We start from the raw sequence: 17,095 nt of genomic DNA, 5'->3' as shown, positions 1-17,095 counted from the left end.
TTTCGAAAATTATGAGATAGAATTAAGAAAAAGATTTTTGAAAAATATTTTTATAATTTTCGAAAATAAATAAGAAAAAATGAAAAAGATTTGATTTTTGAAAAAGATAGGATTTTCAAATTGAAAATTTGATTTGACTCATAAGAAACAACTAGATTTAAAATTTTTTTTGAAAAAGTCAATCCAAATTTTCGAAATTTTAAGAGAGAAAAATGGAAAGATATTTTTTTATTTTTAAATTTTTAATGAAGAAAGAGAAAAACACCAAAAAGACTCAAAACATGAAAATTATGAATCAAAACACATAATGCATGCAAGAACACTATAAATGTCAAGATGAACACCAAGAACACTTTGAAGATCAAGATGAACATCAAGACTTATTTTTGAAAATTTTTAAGAAAAGATAAACATGCAAGACACCAAACTTAGAAATTCTCAATGCTTAAACATTAACAAATTGAAAATGCATATGAAAAACTAGAAAAGACACAAAACAAGAAAATATGAAGATCAAACAAGAAGACTGGCCAAGAACAACTTGAAGATCATGAAGAACATATGATGAATTTTCGAAAATTCTTGAGAAAAAAGAAAAACATGCAAGATACCAAACTTAAAAATTGACTCTAGACTCAAACAAGAAACACAAAAAATATTTTTGATTTTATGAATTTGTAATTTTTTTTGAATTTTCGAAAATTAATTTTGTAAAAATGAAAAAAAGGAAACAGAAGAACTTTTTTTTTTTGTATTTTTTTTCGAAAATAAGAAGTAAAAAAAAAGCTTAAAAATAAAATAAAATAAAATTACCTAATCTGAGCAACAAGATGAACCGTTAGTTGTCCAAACTCGAACAATTCCCGGCAATGGTGCCAAAAACTTGGTGTTGTTGCTGGATCAAACTTGGCACTGGTGCTATCGGAAATAAATGCGAAATAAATCCTTGGCAACGGCGCTAAAAACTTGGTGCGCGAAATTGTGATCATTCCATTCCTTGGTAACGACGCTAAAAACTCAATATGCACGTTCATGACCTTATATCTGTTTCACAACTTCGTACAACTAACCAGCAAGTACACTAGGTCGTCCAAGTAATAAACCTTACGTGAGTAAGGGTCGATCCCACGAAGATTGTCGGCTTGAAGTAAGCTATGGTCACCTTGTAAATCTCAGTCAGGTGGATTAAATTGTATTAAGAAATTATAGTGGATGAAAATAAATAAAATATAAAATAGGATAGTGGTACTTATGTAATTCATTGGTGAGAATTTTAGATAAGCGTATAGAGATGCTTTCATTCCTCTAATCTCTGCTTTCCTGCTGTCTTCATCCAATCAATCCTACTCCTTTCCATGGCAAGCTTTATGTAGGGCATCAACGTTGTCAATGGCTACATCCCATCCTCCTGTGAAAATGGTCCAATACGCTGTCACTGCATGGCTAATCATCTGTCGGTTCTCGATTATACTGGAATAGGATTTACTATCCTTTTGCGTCTGTCACTACGCCCAACACTCGCTAGTTTGAAGCTCGTCACAGCCATCCCTTCCCAGATCCTACTCGGAATACCACAGACAAGGTTTAGACTTTCTGGATCTCAGGAATGGCCACCCATGGGTTCTAACTTATACCACGAAGACACTAATAACTCGGACTCGGTCCCCTGTATTAGATATCCAAGAGATATCCATTCAATCTAAGGTAGAACGGAAGTGGTTGTCAGGCACACGTTCATAAGTTGAGAATGATGATGACTGTCACGATCATCACATCCATCATATTGAAGTGCGAATGAATATCTTAGAAGCGGAATAAGTTGAATTGAATAGAAAAACAGTAGTACTTTGCATTAATCATTGAGGAACAGCAGAGCTCCACACCTTAATCTATGGTGTGTAGAAACTCTACCGTTGAAAATACATAAGTGATAAGGTTCAGGCATGGCCGAATGGCCAGCTCCCAAAACGTGATCAAAGGATCAAAAGATGTTCCAAAGATGTAAATACAATAGTAAAAAGTCCTATTTATACTAAACTAGTTACTAGGGTTTACAAAAATGAGTAAATGATGCAGAAATCCACTTCCGGGGCCTACTTGGTGTGTGCTTGGGCTGAGCTTGAAGTTTACACGTGGAGAGGTCTTTCTTGGAGTTGAACGCCAGTTTGTAACGTGTTTCTGGCGTTGAACTCCACTTTGCAACTTGTTTCTGGCGCTGAACGACAGACTGCAACATGGAACTGGTGTTCAATGCCAGTTTGCATCATCTAAACTCGAGCAAAGTATGGACTATTATCTATTGCTGGAAAGCCCTGGATGTCTATGTTCCAAAGCAATTGGAAGCGTGCCATTTGGAGTTCTGTAGCTCCAGAAAATCCACTTTGAGTGCAGGGAGGTCAGAATCTAATAGCATTTGCAGTCCTTCTTCAACCTCTGAATCTGATTTTTGCTCAGGTCCCTCAATTTCAGCCAGAAAATACTTGAAATCACAAAAAAAAAACACACTAACTCATAGTAAAGTCCAGAAATGTGATTTTTAATTAAAAAATAATAAAAATATACTAAAAACTAACTAAATCATACTGAAAACTATGTAAAAACAATGCCAAAAAGCGTATAAATTATCCGCTCATCAACAGGCTTACTCGCATTTAAACGCCAATAAGGATAGCAGAATGGGCGTTTAACGCCCAGTCTGGCAGCGTTCTGGGCGTTAAATGCCAGAAATGGCAGGCAGACTGGCATTAAATGCCAGAAAAGGGTGTCTGGCTGTCTGACTGGCGTTAAACGCCAGAATTGGCAGACAGACTGGCGTTTAACGCTAGAAAAGGGTATCTGGCTGGCGTTAAAGGCTAGAAAGGGGCATCAGCCCAGCGTTTAACACCAGGAAAGGTAGCAAAGATGGCGTTAAACGCTAGGAATGGCACACAGAGGGCGTTTAAATGCCAGAAAGGTGCAGGAAGCAGAATTCCTTGACACCTCAGGATCTATGGACCCCACAGGATCCCCACCTACCCCAACTCACTCTCTCTCGTCTTCATAACACTCTTTCCCAAATACCCTTGACCAATCACATCAATACCTATTCGCCAAACACCATTAACCTATCAAATCCTACCTTCTTCTCCACAATCTCTTCACCACTCACATCCATCCACTACTCAATAAAAACCCATCATAAAACCCCACCTACCTCACCATTCAAATTCAAAACATTTCCCTCCCAAACCCAACTCCTTCATACACGACTTCCCTCTCTCTCTTACCCTATAAATACCCCTCCTTACCACCTTCAATTTCACACATCATAAACACTTAAACCCCCTTGGCCGAATCCAAAATCCATTCTATCTCCTCCATTTCTTCTTCTTCTCCTCCTTTCTTTCTACTTTTGCTCTAGGACGAGCAAACCTTTTAAGTTTGGTGTGGGAAAAAGCTCTGCTTTTTTTTTCATAACCATTAATGCACCTAAGGCCGGAGAAACCTCTAGAAAGAGGAAAGGGAAGGCAATTGCTTCCACCTCCGAGTCATGGGAAATGGAAAGATTCATCTCAAAAGTCCTTCAAGACCACTTCTATGAAGTTGTGGCCAAGAAAAAGGTGATCTCCGAGGTCCCCTTCATGCTCAAAAAGAGTGAATATCCGGAGATCCGACGTGAGGTTCGAAGTAGAGGTTGGGAAGTTCTCACCAACCCCATCCAACAAGTCAGAATCTTAATGGTTCAAGAGTTCTATGCTAACGCATGGATCACTAAAAACCATGATCAAAGTGTGAACCCGAACCCAAAGAATTGGCTCACAATGGTTCAGGGAAAATACTTGGATTTCAGTCCGGAAATTGTGATGTTGGCATTCAACTTGCCAATGATGCAAGGAGATCCTCATCCTTTCACCAGAAGGGTCAACTTTGATCAAAGGTTGGACCAAGTCCTCATGGACATCTGTGTGGCAGGAGCTCAATGGAAGAGAAACTCCAAAGGCAACCCGGTTCAACTGAGAAGGCTTGACCTCAAGCCTGTGGCTAGAGGATGGTTAGAGTTCATCCAACGCTCTATTATTCCTACTAGCAACCGGTCTGAAGTTACTGTGGACCGGGCTATCATGATCCATAGTATCATGATTGGAGAGGAAGTAGAATCTCATGAGATCATATCTCTAGAACTATACAAGATGGCTGGCAAGCCCTCCACTTTGGCAAGGTTAGCCTTCCCTCATCTCATCTGTAACCTATAAAATTCAGCAGGAATTGTCATAGAGGAAGATATCCTCATTGAAGAGGACAAACCCATCACTAAAAAGAGGATGGAGCAAACAAGAGAGCCCACTCATGGACCTCAACAAGAGCATGAGGAAATTCCTCATCAAGAAATTTTTGAGATGCCTCAAGGGATACACTTTCAATCACAAGGCTATTGGGAGCAACTCAACACCTCTTTAGGAGATTTGAGTTCCAACATGGAGCAACTAAAGATGGAGCACCAAGAGCACTCCATTATCCTCCATGAAATCAGAGAGGACCAAAGAGCCATGAGGGAGGAGCAACAAAGGCAAGGAAGAGACATAGAGGAGCTAAAGCACTCCAAAGGATTTTCAAGAGCAAGAGCTAGCCGCCGTCACTAAGGTGGACCCGTTCTTTAATTTTCTTGTTCTTAATTTTTTCTTTTTTAGGTTTTTATGCTTCATGTTGTGTCTATGTTTTTGTCTTTATTACATGATCGTCAGTGTTTAAGTGTCTATGTCTTAAAGTTATGAATGTTCTATGAATCCTTCACCTTTCTTAAATGAAAAATGTTTTCTGAAAAAGAAAAAGAAGTACATGAATTTCAAATTCTATCTTGAAAATAGTTTAATTATTTTGATGTGGTGGCAATACTTTTTGTTTTCTGAATGAATGCTTGAACAATGCATATTTTTTTATTGTGAAGTTTATGAATGTTAAAATTGTTGACTCTTGAAAGAATAATGAAAAAAAGAGAAATGTTATTGATAATCTGAAAAATCATAAAATTGATTCTTGAAGCAAGAAAAAGCAGTGAAAAACACAAAGCTTGCAAAAAAAATGGCAAAAAATAAAGAAAAATAAAGAAAAAGAAAAAGCAAGCAGAAAAAGCCAATAACCCTTTAAACTAAAAGGCAAGGGTAAAAAGGATCCAAGGCTTTGAGCATTAATGGATAGGAGGGCCCAAAGGAATAAAATCCTGGCCTAAGCGGCTAAATCAAGCTGTCCCTAACCATGTGCTTGTGGCGTGAAGGTGTCAAGTGAAAAGCTTGAGACTGAGCGATTAAAGTCGTGGTCCAAAATAAAAAGAGTGTGCTTAAGAACTCTGGGCACCTCTAACTGGGGACTCTAGCAAAGCTGAGTCACAATCTGAAAAGGTTCACCAAGTTATGTGTCTGTGGCATTTATGTATCCGGTGGTAATACTGGAAAACAAAATTCTTAGGGTCACGGCCAAGACTCATAAAGTAGCTGTTCAAGAATCAACATACTGAACTAGGAGAATCAATAACACTATCTGAATTCTGAGTTCCTATGGATGCCAATCATTCTGAACTTCAAAGGATAAAGTGAGATGCCAAAACTGTTCAGAAGCAAAAAGCTACTAGCTCCGCTCATCTAATTAAAACTAATCTTCATTGATAATTTTGGAATTTATTGTATTTTCTCTTCTTTTTATCCTATTTTGTTTTTAATTGCTTGGGGACAAGCAGCAATTTAAGTTTGGTGTTGTGATGAGCGGATAATTTATACCGTTTTTGACATTGTTTTTACATACATTACAAGAAAAACACCCATTCAGGTACACTTGAAAAATGTAGCCAAAAGTGAAAAAAAATGATGCCTTAGGCTACGGCTACGCTTTTTGGGCTATGGCTATGCTTTTTGGGGTGATTCCTATTCGGCCGTTGCCTATTCTCAAAGGCTACGCTTTTTCTCAAAGGCTACGCTTTTCTACACCAAAGGCTACGCTTTTGCCGTTTGGGAATAGGGTGCGCTTTTCAAGTGATGCTGTCCAAGACCAAAGGCTACGCTTTTCAGCTTTCATTTTTACCAGAATAGGCTACGCTTTTCAATGCTACTACATCACTTGTAAAGCCTTTGGTGTAGAAAAGCGTAGCCTTTGAGAATATATTTATAATGAACCAAAAGTATTAGAATGATCATAAATAAAAAGAAGATAAGTAAAATTAAATTAGCTTCTACAAAATAAATAGAGTTATCCCTTAGCACATCTATAATACACTGCTCTTTATATAATTGTTTTCGTGAATAGAAATATACTAGTCCAGGAACTTAGGCCCTCTATTAATTAGTTCTTCCTTTGTCTCTCTAGCATTAGCCTTCCACCAAATATACTCATTGCTATTTATCTGAAAATAATAAAAAGGCACTTAGCATAAAGAAATGTGCCATTTTTTACCAAACCACAAGGGTTCTTAAATCAAACTCATAAATTCTAGGTACTTGGCAGTGTAAAATCAATTGTAAAAAGCAAAAATTGTACAAATACAGAGCAACACCATGCACTTTTGCGCCAAATAGAAATTGAAAATAGAGAAAATAAAATAGAAGCCTATGCAAATTAATTCCTTAATTTGAAAGCATGATAAGGAGTGAAGCAAAAGACAGATACTAACCAGCAACATTGACAAACTTGACAAAGACATTAAAATAAATGAGGACTAAATTTTAGCAATCATAATTATTTATACTCTAACTTTATCAGAATTGCAAATTGAGCAAGTAATATAATATAATTTGAAATACTAACAACAGAAATAGCAGAAATCACTTCTCCAAAAGAACTTTGTACAACAGTAACAAGGGCGTACCTTGGGACAACTGGGGCAAGAACAAGTGCAGGATTTTGGGAGAATGCACTAGTTTCCAAAATATCAGAATTGCCTGCAGCAGTGATACAAATAAAATTAGGAATCGCTCAGAGTTTCAATCTTTAAAGCTAAACAATATTAACATACTATTCATATGTGAAAATCAAAGAAAGAAAGAAAGGCACAGTTATGGCAACAAAATTGAAGAGTGTAATAGGATTAAGGTTAATAACTCAGTGTAGTACTACAATTAATAGTCAAGACCTAAATGCTGAAGTAGGACATTACCTAAATGTTGATTGAATAACATAAACATTTGGATATATTTTGCACAGATCATGCTGACCAAGCTTTGTGCGGATATGTTGCACGATCAAATCAATGGCAACATGATTATCACCTCCCCGAGGAACGATCACATCAGTATACTTCTTTGATGGTAGAACAAAATCATCAAAGGCAGGCTTAACAAACTTTGCGTACTGCAAAATCAGCATTGTAGGCAATAAGATATAAATCTTAGAAGTGATTGTTCACATTTCATTTGAAAACAAGGATATCCTAACATCCATAGGCTTGTCCAACTAATCTCAATAAATTCTCACAGCATTACAGCTAATACAACCATATCATTTCACTAATTCCTTTAGCCTATTTCACATTAATACATGCATATCCCATTAATTCTATACCTTACTTAGCTTACCCTCTTAGATCAAACTACTCTTCATACATATCAACTGACATAGTCTAGCATATAACTTATCAATCCAAATCTCATGCTTCAAACTTATTAAAAATTATATATAAGAATTCATACACATTATTAGCCTAGGTGCAATTAAACTATGGTTACTGAGAATATTGTTGGCAATACCTGTTCAAGAACAGAGTTTATGTCCCTCCCTCACTCCACTGTGTCACGTCTAATCCTACGAGCTAGTCTAACATCAGCATCTGCAAACAATTGATAGTTAAAGATAAAACAAGAGTTAATAAGGAACAAGGGAAAGCTTTCATACAGTGTAAGAATAATAGATTTTGTATAATGCATAGTGATATTCAAACCTAAGCTGGCAGCCAATCTAATACGAAAAGTTTCCATTTCAATTTACTTTTTAAAAGCACTTGCATAAATGCGATTCAAAACAAGAGGACGTTAGAGATAGAGATGGAAATGTTTCCCAATAAATTCCCAGTATTTTATAAAAATACATGACATGCGATGGGACATAAAAAACAAACCTGTGTCAACAAAGATCTTCATGTTCATTAAATCCCGGACATCCTGATCATGGAATACAAGAATTCCCTCCAATATAATGACATCAGAAGCATTGACCTAAGCAGAAATTAGAGACGACAAATCAAAAACCATAAAAAAATACAAATTTATTGCCGGAGCAATTGTCTGATACATTTGAATGCTCATAAAATATAAAATATGGTAAATACTTCAACATGTGCAAAATGTACTTATATTTTGTAGGACCTCATGAACTAAGTTCATCTACTGATGTATGCATGAAGTAAGACTATCAAGGAAACAACAGAAATGTTTTTACATTACCAACAATTAGGACATTACCAATAATTTAGAATGCCACTTAGAAACTTTTCTGAATTTGGCAAAACCAAAATATATACGCATTGAAAAACCTAAGCAATGTGCATTAAGAGATTCAGAATTTCCATTAAGAAAATCATACCCAGAGAAGCTAACGATACTAAAAAGAGAAAAATATTGGTACTGATCATAAGTTCATAATACCAAAATAGCAATGGTGTTTTCTTCAGTGTTCTTTCCCATCCTCAACCTTGCTATGTCTTCTTCTCATTCTTGTTATGTTTCCTCCAATAAGTACTATTACAGTTACAGAAGGAGAAGGACACAACACAAGAAGAAGAACAGTGAGAGTGAGAGGTAGCAGTAGCAGTAGCAGTAGTAGTAGCAGCTCCTCCAATGAAAAGGACAAAAAAGATTCACATTCTAAAAATATTCTGAGCATCAAATTGTTGTATCTGGAAGAAATGGGAACTACACAAATTAAAAGGGAAAAAGGATTATAATCAATAAAGCACAATAGATTGAAGCTATATACTAAGAGAAATGAATAAACAATAAAACCCGGAAGAAATATAAGGTACAAACAATTGATTCATACATTCGAATAACATTATTAATCCTGTCATGCTCTCTCCCTAATTTGTGAAGCTTCCAAATAGCGATCTAGCTCTGCTTGTGGCCTGAAATGACACCAATCAACTACAGTGAGATCAATTAGAGAGTAGAGTAGACCCCTTTATTATTTGTGAAAATAAGATAAAAAGTCCATTTAATCTATCCTTTGCTTGACGCCAAAATTATGATAGTAAAAACATGGAACAATATAAGAACAACAACAACTAATTAGAAGATAGAAAACCTAAAATTAGACCCCAAAACCCCAAAAAATTCACAGAACCAATTGAAAATTAATACATACCTTCTCTATTTCAATTAGCCATTGCAGTTCATCATCACTATCAAAATCATACACACCTTCGAACTGAAAAGTGAGAGCAAGTTAGAGAATGAGTGAGAAAGAGAGGATACAAAATAGAGAATTTACCTGGTGACACGGGGTACTCCCTTCGAGCTCCTTTGCGACGGAACAACAGCCCGACGGTGGCAGAACAGCGAAGGCAACAAGCCCTAGCAATGGTGGTGGAGTTTCAGCAGCGACCGAGCACCCCCTTCTTCTCTACTCCATCGCGTTTTCTCTCTTTTTTGAGCTCTCTTTCACTGGCGCTCGACAACGAAAACAATGGTGGCGGAGCCCTGCGTGAGTGAAGCTGAATGGATACCAAGAGGGCGAAAAAATTTTACTAAGTGTTTATTGGGTGTTTTTATATTAGACAACATGTTTAAAGCGCATCTGAAACATGACAAATAGGCTACGCTTCAAAAGCGTTTTTTTTTAATGTAAAAAATGAATCCATAGTTCTTAAGATAAGGCTACGCTTTATACGTGATTTCTATAATACCTAATGCTACACTTTTTAAATGATGCCACAATTGTGTATCCTTTTCTCTTATAAAAAGGCAACACGGAAAAAAGCGTAGCCTATTCATAGAATAGGCTACGCTTTTCAAATGTAGCTTAAAAAAAGTGTGGCTGAATGGGTATTTTTCTTGTAGTGATAGTTTTTAATATGTTTCAGTTACTTTTTATTATATTTTTATTAGTTTTTATGCAAAAATCACATTTCTGGACTTTACTATGAGTTTGTGTATTTTTCTGTAATTTCAGGTATTTTCTGGCTGAAATTGAGGGACCTGAGCAAAAGTCTGATTCAGAGGCTGAGAAGGGACTGCAGATGCTGTTGGATTCTGACCCTCCTGAACTCGAAGTGGATTTTCTGGAGCTACAGAAGCCCAATTGGCGCGCTCTCAATTGCGTTGGAAAGTAGACATCTTGGGGTTTCCAGCAATATATAATAGTCCATACTTTGCTCGAAATTTGATGGCCCAAACTGGCGTTCTAACGCCCACCAGAGACCATTTTCTGGCGTAAAACGCTAGAACTGGCATCCATGCTGGCGTTTAACTCTAGAAATGGCCAATGCACGTGTAAAGCTCAATGCTCAGTCCAAGCACACATCAAGTGGGCCCCGGAAGTAGATTTCTGCACTATCTGCACTTAGTTACTTATTTTTTGTAAACCCTAGTAACTCACAACTAGAAAATGGATTAATACAGACAGATTTATAGACGGATTTAGTCTTTATTATAGACGGATTTTTGGTTACCAACGAAATTACCGACGGATTTTGTCCCTCTGTAAAAGCCCCGTCGGAAATTATTTACCGACGGATTTTTTTCCGTCAGAAAATTACAGACAGATTTTTACCAGTTACCGACAGATTTTCCCTCTGTAAATTTTCTATCCATTTTCCAAAGGCGACGAACTTTTCGACGGATTTTCCATCTGTAATTTAAACTTTGGAAAATCATCTTACACTCTAATTACAGACAGAAAATCCGTCTGTAAATTTGTCAGTAAGGTAAAATAGAATTTTTTTATTTTTCTAATTACAAAATAAACTTATTTTCATACAAAATAAATATAAATTTAATAAATACAAATTTTTATTGATGGGATAAATAGAAAAACATACCAGTGAGTACAAAACGCTTTCTTTATAATAAGAAGCAATTATTTCCATGCAATAATACAATCTAAATACATTAGATGACAAATAACTACTAGTGGACTCATCAAGATTCAATATCCTAATTTATGGATAGCTTCATTCTTTCTTGAGCTTCTTAATGATGATGGCAATATACTTGCTTCTTGAGATTCTTGGTCCATCAAAATTATTCGCTGCTTCCCACTTTCTGAGAAGAGGATGTTTACCTTACTATATCCGATCTACACTCAGACAACAAATAAGGCAATTATTAGAAAAAAGAACCAAAAAGGAGTTGTTACCACTGCAGTTACTTTTGATTAAATTTCAAGTATCTGTCTGCAACAATTTGGAACTCTTCCATATTTTTCTCAGGGTTAGTTCTTTTTAAAGATCATGGACGCTGCCAAATAGCAATAACAGATTTGGAACATGTAATGCACACAATGCAATAAACCAGAGAAAGTATAAAAGCAAGTGATTCATAAACCTAAGAAACCTAAGAATACAACAGTCTAACTCTAGATACCAATATACCACACAAAAGAAAAGCACCTTAACTTCAATGCTTTGTTAATATGAGAGTTTTACACTATTATTATCAATCACATACTACTTCTATAATGTGGCAGCGCATAATTAAATATTTGTTTAGAAACTTTTATACAATATAGCCAAGTTTTATAAAACATGATGACTCCATTTATATAATATATAGGCAGAGTTATATAACTAAATCTTATAGTATGGTGATTCTTTTATCATACAATCCAATTCATAAAATCCTTTAGTCAATCATACATTTTGTGATAGTCTCTTGCTTTTTGGAAGTTCAAAGTGACGGTATCAAATTACTTTCAGCATGAAATAAGACTTACTCATGAGATGGTATTGTTTGGGGTTGATCTGAATCAAGGACAGACGAGAAGCATGTGCGTCGCGGAATTTCATTAACATATGCATTTCGTCTTTGTTCAGCCCCATCTTTTTGACCTGAAGTCAGATGGGAACAAACAAAACATAAGCGCGAATGAAAGAGAGACATTCTAATTGAAACAGATCCCTGCATCGGGAACAATGTTATCAGCACCAATAAGGTCAGAATAAGAAAGTTCAAAGGTGTAATAAAGTCTATTAGCACTTTAATCATAATCAGGAAGCATATAACTAGTGAAAACATATACAAACAAAATTAATGGCTATTATGTATGAAGTTATTCAAAGGCAAATAAACAAATTTATAGCTTCTGACAAATTTGGTGGTTCTCTATACAAGAAATACCTTTTGACAAATAAACATTACAAGTCAGCATCGAGCTACATATAGCCAAACTTCATTATACAATAGTCAATATCTAATTAAAAGTAACAAACCTTTAAACGTGTGAACTCTTCATGAATAGCTGGATCTAGTAACAATCTCCTTACCTGAAAATTATATTCACAAGATATCAAGGCACAAAGGACAAGCTTGCACATGTTTAGTTTAGTGAAGTAATATCCTAAATCTTAACCTAGGCAAGTCATTAGGGCCAAGGTACATGTCACTATTCAAGTAAATGAATCAAAGTAAAAGCTGAAAAATAGCACACTAGTGTATTCCAATTTTTAAGGAGCAAGAATGCTTGTTTGCACAGGAAAAAGTGTATATCTAGAGTGTCACACTTAACATTCCATGTTATAACAATACCTGCATTGAAGGTAGCTTGAGTTGTGCTTTTAGATCCCGCACAGTAGACTAAGTTTATAAACAGCAATAAAATAGTTAATTTGATCATGATAACAATAAGAGGAATAAATAAATAATAATAGAATAAAAAGCATATCCAGCTTTTTCGAGCTTGATCACAAGGTGTTGTAAGATTATACAATTCACAAGTCAATGTGATAGTTTCATTATCATATCAATAACTATTAATCAAGTGAATGGCATTTTCTTAAAAACTACTAAATGAAAACCCCACACTAAAGATAATTTATTGGGTGTACCCTATCTAGTACTTAATTAATGCTGAGAATAAAATGAAAAGTTTCAATCGGAAAGTCCACTGTGTTAAGGATAAATTATATCACCCTACCTTGTGGTTAAAATATACTAGCCACAATATCTAAAAGAATACACTAATTTCTCTAAAATTAGGTTATTTGACAATTCACATCCCTATATTTTGTAAAATGCCACTCTTTCAAACTACTTTCATATTTAACATTTGTAAATAGCTAACGAAATACAACTTGACTAGCATTGAAGAGTGGGTAAATTTGTTAGTATTCTTAAAAGGGTGGAAATAAATTTTACTCAAGTGGTCAAAGTTGATGTCAGAAAGAAATGTAATTGCACATATACAGCCATGCTATAGAAAAAATCTTATTTTGAGCATGATACCTTCAACTCTGCTATCTCTTGTTCTCGTTTTGCATATGTTACAATGAACGCAGCTTCCTTTTTCTTTGCCTTTTCAAGCTGATAACAATAGATATATGTCAATGGTCAATGATAATTGATAATTAATCAATGGATAGTGAACTACATCAACAGAAAAAAAGGGCAGATTAGATTCTAAACCTGCTCTCTTAAAGACTCTTCTGAGGATTTCAGGGCCTGAAGATAATCAAGCAACATTTTGGGCTCTGGAAAGAACAAAGGTTAACTAATAGTTCACGGATAAATTTATAACAAAAAAAATAAAGCAATTGTGTACAAAGAACTAAAACTTGAACAATTAAAATGCAGATGTATATCACAATTAACATGCCAAAGACAAGGAACAAACTAACCAGGAGTGGCACCAGCAGGTACACAAGGCTCATTTTGAATTGAAGAATGCCAACTTTGAATCTCAGATTTAGCAGCCTCAAGTTCATTCTGGAAAATACACTGATCAAGTCAATAGTTATAAATGAAGCCTTGTCATTGATAACCAATCATGAATTTATCTCTTAAATTACATGAAATGTAACTAAAGTCCACTTTTAACATGACAACATATAGCAAATAAATAAAATAGTAAAAAAATAGAATAATAAATATTTAGACAATAATGTGTGCACAAGAAAGATAATGGTAGCAGAAGGGGCAAATTCCAATAATGGAAGAAAACGTACTTGGCACGTTGCAAGTGTATCCTTACAGTTCTGAAGGCTGTCAATAACAAGATTCGAAAGAATGAAAGGAAAAAGAAGGGTTAGGCACAAACTAATGTTGTTAATAGTAACTATACTTAAATGTAACAGGTAGCGCATGTAGTGATCTTTTGTGTATCAGCTTATCATCAAAGAGTAAAGCTTTCTTCAATTGTAGCAAAGGCTAATTGCATACCAAATGTTTCTCCATATTGGCTCTTGATATAACATTCTGCACAAAATCAAAATCTGACTCTTTACCAGTCTGCTGAATATATACAGCACGAGCAGCTAAAACATCTCCTATTTGTTCCTTAAACCTGGCATTGAAGAAATGGATTTCTGGTACATTCTTTTACAAATAGGAGTCATAATTCAAGGTAAATCAAAGTATACACTATAAATAATCCAACTGTGCAAATTTAATGGAAATTATTATTAGTGTAAACCTGTACTAAGATCTATACCACTATCTTAGCTATCAATATAACTTTTTCTACATAAACAGATTTTCTTATATGTTTCCAAAATCGATATAGTTGAAGGAGGAGGACTAGAGGCACATGACCAGAGGACCAGAGATTTTCTTACATTTGATGACTCTATTAAGACAAAAAATTACAAGTGCTAAATAAATTACATGTGATTTAGCAAAGTCGGCTGGGAAATTCAACAGTATTACAGATAAATTTCTTTAACCCATGTTGCAACACACCACTGATTTGGACCTTCCACCTAAAGCCTTATAATGTGCCATTTTTATTTGGTTCCATTCTAATCTGTAACTAACAGAACAGGTCAACTGACGCAAACAACTCAGACATGACAGATTAGTTCAATTGCAAGAAAGAACAATAAGTCAATTAGTTGAATTGACCTGTGCACTGATTCAATCAACAGAGTAGCAAACACCTAAATTTTAACTAGAGAAACTGTTCCAATTTTTTAAATACTTCCTCACCTCTCCCTGGAATTAAGTTCATCACCTAAACATAATCTCAAGATAAAATAGAAAATCCATAGCACCAAAATGATAGCCAACAAATAACAGCGGCTAATTGTTTCATAGCATCTGTGAAACCAACCAAAATGCAAGGAAAATTATAAAGCCTCAACTATAGACTATAACCTTTATTCATTCTCTATTAGTCACAAATGTTCCACCTTTCTCAGGATTTTGTGCTGTCACCTGCACTCCATTCAGAAGAGGACCTATAAAGAGTGATATCTGGTTTCCTTTAAACTCTTTATATATACAAAGCATCCCAATTATACTCAACATAATAAGAGTCATAAACAAATAAACTTTAAAAAAGGGAAAATGATGGAAAAGAAAGTTGTTCTCACCGTTGTGCTAGAGCTTTCAAATCTTCGTGCAGTATTAATGTATAGATGCCTTCCTAGAATATTTACTTGAACCTTTGTATATAAACTAAGTATTGTTGTGGTCCATACTGACAACGCCATTCTTGTAAAACCTAGAGAAAAAGAAAATACAGTATAAAAATACATTGTAATAATGGAATTTCATTGTATCAAAAACTGAAAGAAAATATAGTAAAAAATTCAAATACTCACCATCGGTGTTAGATTTGAAGGGAAGAAAAAGACGCTGAAGGAGGATTAGGGTTTGTCCTCGTAAAAGAGGGGAAGAGAAGGGATAGCACGGGAACAATGATGATTGACGACGACGAGAGTGATAGAAGTCCCAAAGGTGTTGATGATGGAATAATTCGGTGGATGAAGGCGCCGAAGAGAAAGGTTTGGAGTGTGAATGGAGAGGAAGATGGATGTGAAGTTCTCGTTTAGAGTGTGGAGCTCGAGAGGATAGAGGGAGAGTTGGATTTAACTCAATATTTCCGATGGAAAATTTTAAATTACAGACGGATTTTTCGTCTGTAATAATTTAATAAAACGCAGCATTTTTGTCTCTCTAATTACAGACGGATTTTCCATCTGTAACCATTTCCCACGAAAAAAATTAATTTTTCCGACAGAATTATCGACGGATTCTCTTTTCTGTCTGTAATTTATGCTAATTCATTTTTTTTTATTTTCCGACAAAAAATCCCTCTGAAATTCCGTCTATATTTCCGTGGGATAAAATCCGTCGGAAATATCCGTCTGTAATAACTAGTTTTCTAGTAGTGACTAGTTGAGTATAAATAGCACTTTTTACTATTGTGTTTACATCTAAGTTGGGAACGAGCTTATGCCATTTTTCACATTTGGAGGCTGGCCACACGGCCAAGCCTAGACCTTTTTCTCTTATGTATTTTCCAACGGTGGAGTTTCTACACCTCATAGATTAAGGTGCGGAGCTCTGCTGTTCTTCATGAATTAATGCAAGTACTATTGTTTCTCTTTCAATTCACGCTTACTTCTTCTCCAAGATATACTCTCGTACTTAGTTCAGTTAAGTCAGAATGAAGGGGTGATACTTCGTTACTTGCTAAGCCAAGATCCGCATGCCTGATGATGAGCGGATAATTTATACGCTTTTTGGCATTATATTTAGGTAATTTTTAGTATGTTTTAGTTATTTTTATTATATTTTTATTATTTTTTAAATAAAAATCAAATTTCTGGACTTTACTATGAGTTTGTGTGTTTTTCTGTGATTTCAGGTATTTTCTGGCTGAAATTGAGGGACCTGAGCAAAAATCTGATTCAGAAGCTGAAAAAGGACTGCAGATGCTGCTGGATTCTGACCTCCCTGTACTCGAAGTGGATTTTTGGAGTTACAGAAGTCCAATTGGCGCGCTCTCAATTGCGTTAGAAATTAGACATCCTGGGCTTTCCATAAATATATAATAGTCTATACTTTGCTTGAGATTTGATGGCCCAAACCGGCGTTCCAAGTCAGCATAAAAATTCTGGCATCAAAACGCCATAACTAGCATAAAAGCTGGAGTTAAACACTCAAACTGGCACCAAAGCTGGCGTTTAACTCCAAGAAAAGTC

At 35.3% G+C, this 17,095-nt stretch overlaps 1 protein-coding gene and 1 long non-coding RNA gene across 2 annotated transcripts; both read right to left on the bottom strand.

Moving 5' to 3' along the window:
- Positions 1 to 7,129: 7,129 nt before the first annotated feature.
- Positions 7,130 to 8,189, bottom strand: LOC112729247 (uncharacterized). Its single transcript, XR_003166432.3, has 3 exons — positions 8,078 to 8,189; positions 7,710 to 7,789; positions 7,130 to 7,314 (listed from the first exon to the last, which is right to left on the bottom strand). It is a non-coding gene; the product is annotated as an uncharacterized lncRNA (long non-coding RNA).
- A 4,814-nt stretch (positions 8,190 to 13,003) lies between these two features.
- On the bottom strand, positions 13,004 to 14,888 carry LOC140176722 (FKBP12-interacting protein of 37 kDa-like). The gene is made up of 6 exons (XM_072208265.1): positions 14,847 to 14,888; positions 14,393 to 14,483; positions 14,114 to 14,223; positions 13,787 to 13,874; positions 13,575 to 13,639; positions 13,004 to 13,472 (listed from the first exon to the last, which is right to left on the bottom strand). Exons 1-6 carry the CDS (start codon positions 14,886 to 14,888, stop codon positions 13,377 to 13,379), a joined length of 492 nt encoding a protein of 163 aa, XP_072064366.1. The 3' UTR covers positions 13,004 to 13,376.
- Between the last annotated feature and the right edge of the window lie 2,207 nt (positions 14,889 to 17,095).

Source organism: Arachis hypogaea, chromosome 12, assembly GCF_003086295.3.
Source record: "Arachis hypogaea cultivar Tifrunner chromosome 12, arahy.Tifrunner.gnm2.J5K5, whole genome shotgun sequence".
In the NCBI taxonomy this organism is placed as follows: domain Eukaryota; kingdom Viridiplantae; phylum Streptophyta; class Magnoliopsida; order Fabales; family Fabaceae; genus Arachis; species Arachis hypogaea.
Note: the sequence above shows the minus strand (reverse complement) of the source record. Positions and strands in the feature narration are given on the sequence as shown.

What these genes read in the sequence shown, in the direction of transcription:
- LOC140176722 (XM_072208265.1), bottom strand. Translation starts at nt 14,888, where the DNA reads ATGGCACATTATAAGGCTTTAGGTGGAAGGTCCAAATCAGTG. An exon ending in TGTATATATTCAGCAGACTG is followed by an intron (nt 14,224 to 14,392) that starts GTAAAGAGTCAG and finishes ATTTAAGTATAG; the next exon opens with TTACTATTAACAACATTAGT. An exon ending in ACCTGCTGGTGCCACTCCTG is followed by an intron (nt 13,640 to 13,786) that starts GTTAGTTTGTTC and finishes TGTTCTTTCCAG; the next exon opens with AGCCCAAAATGTTGCTTGAT.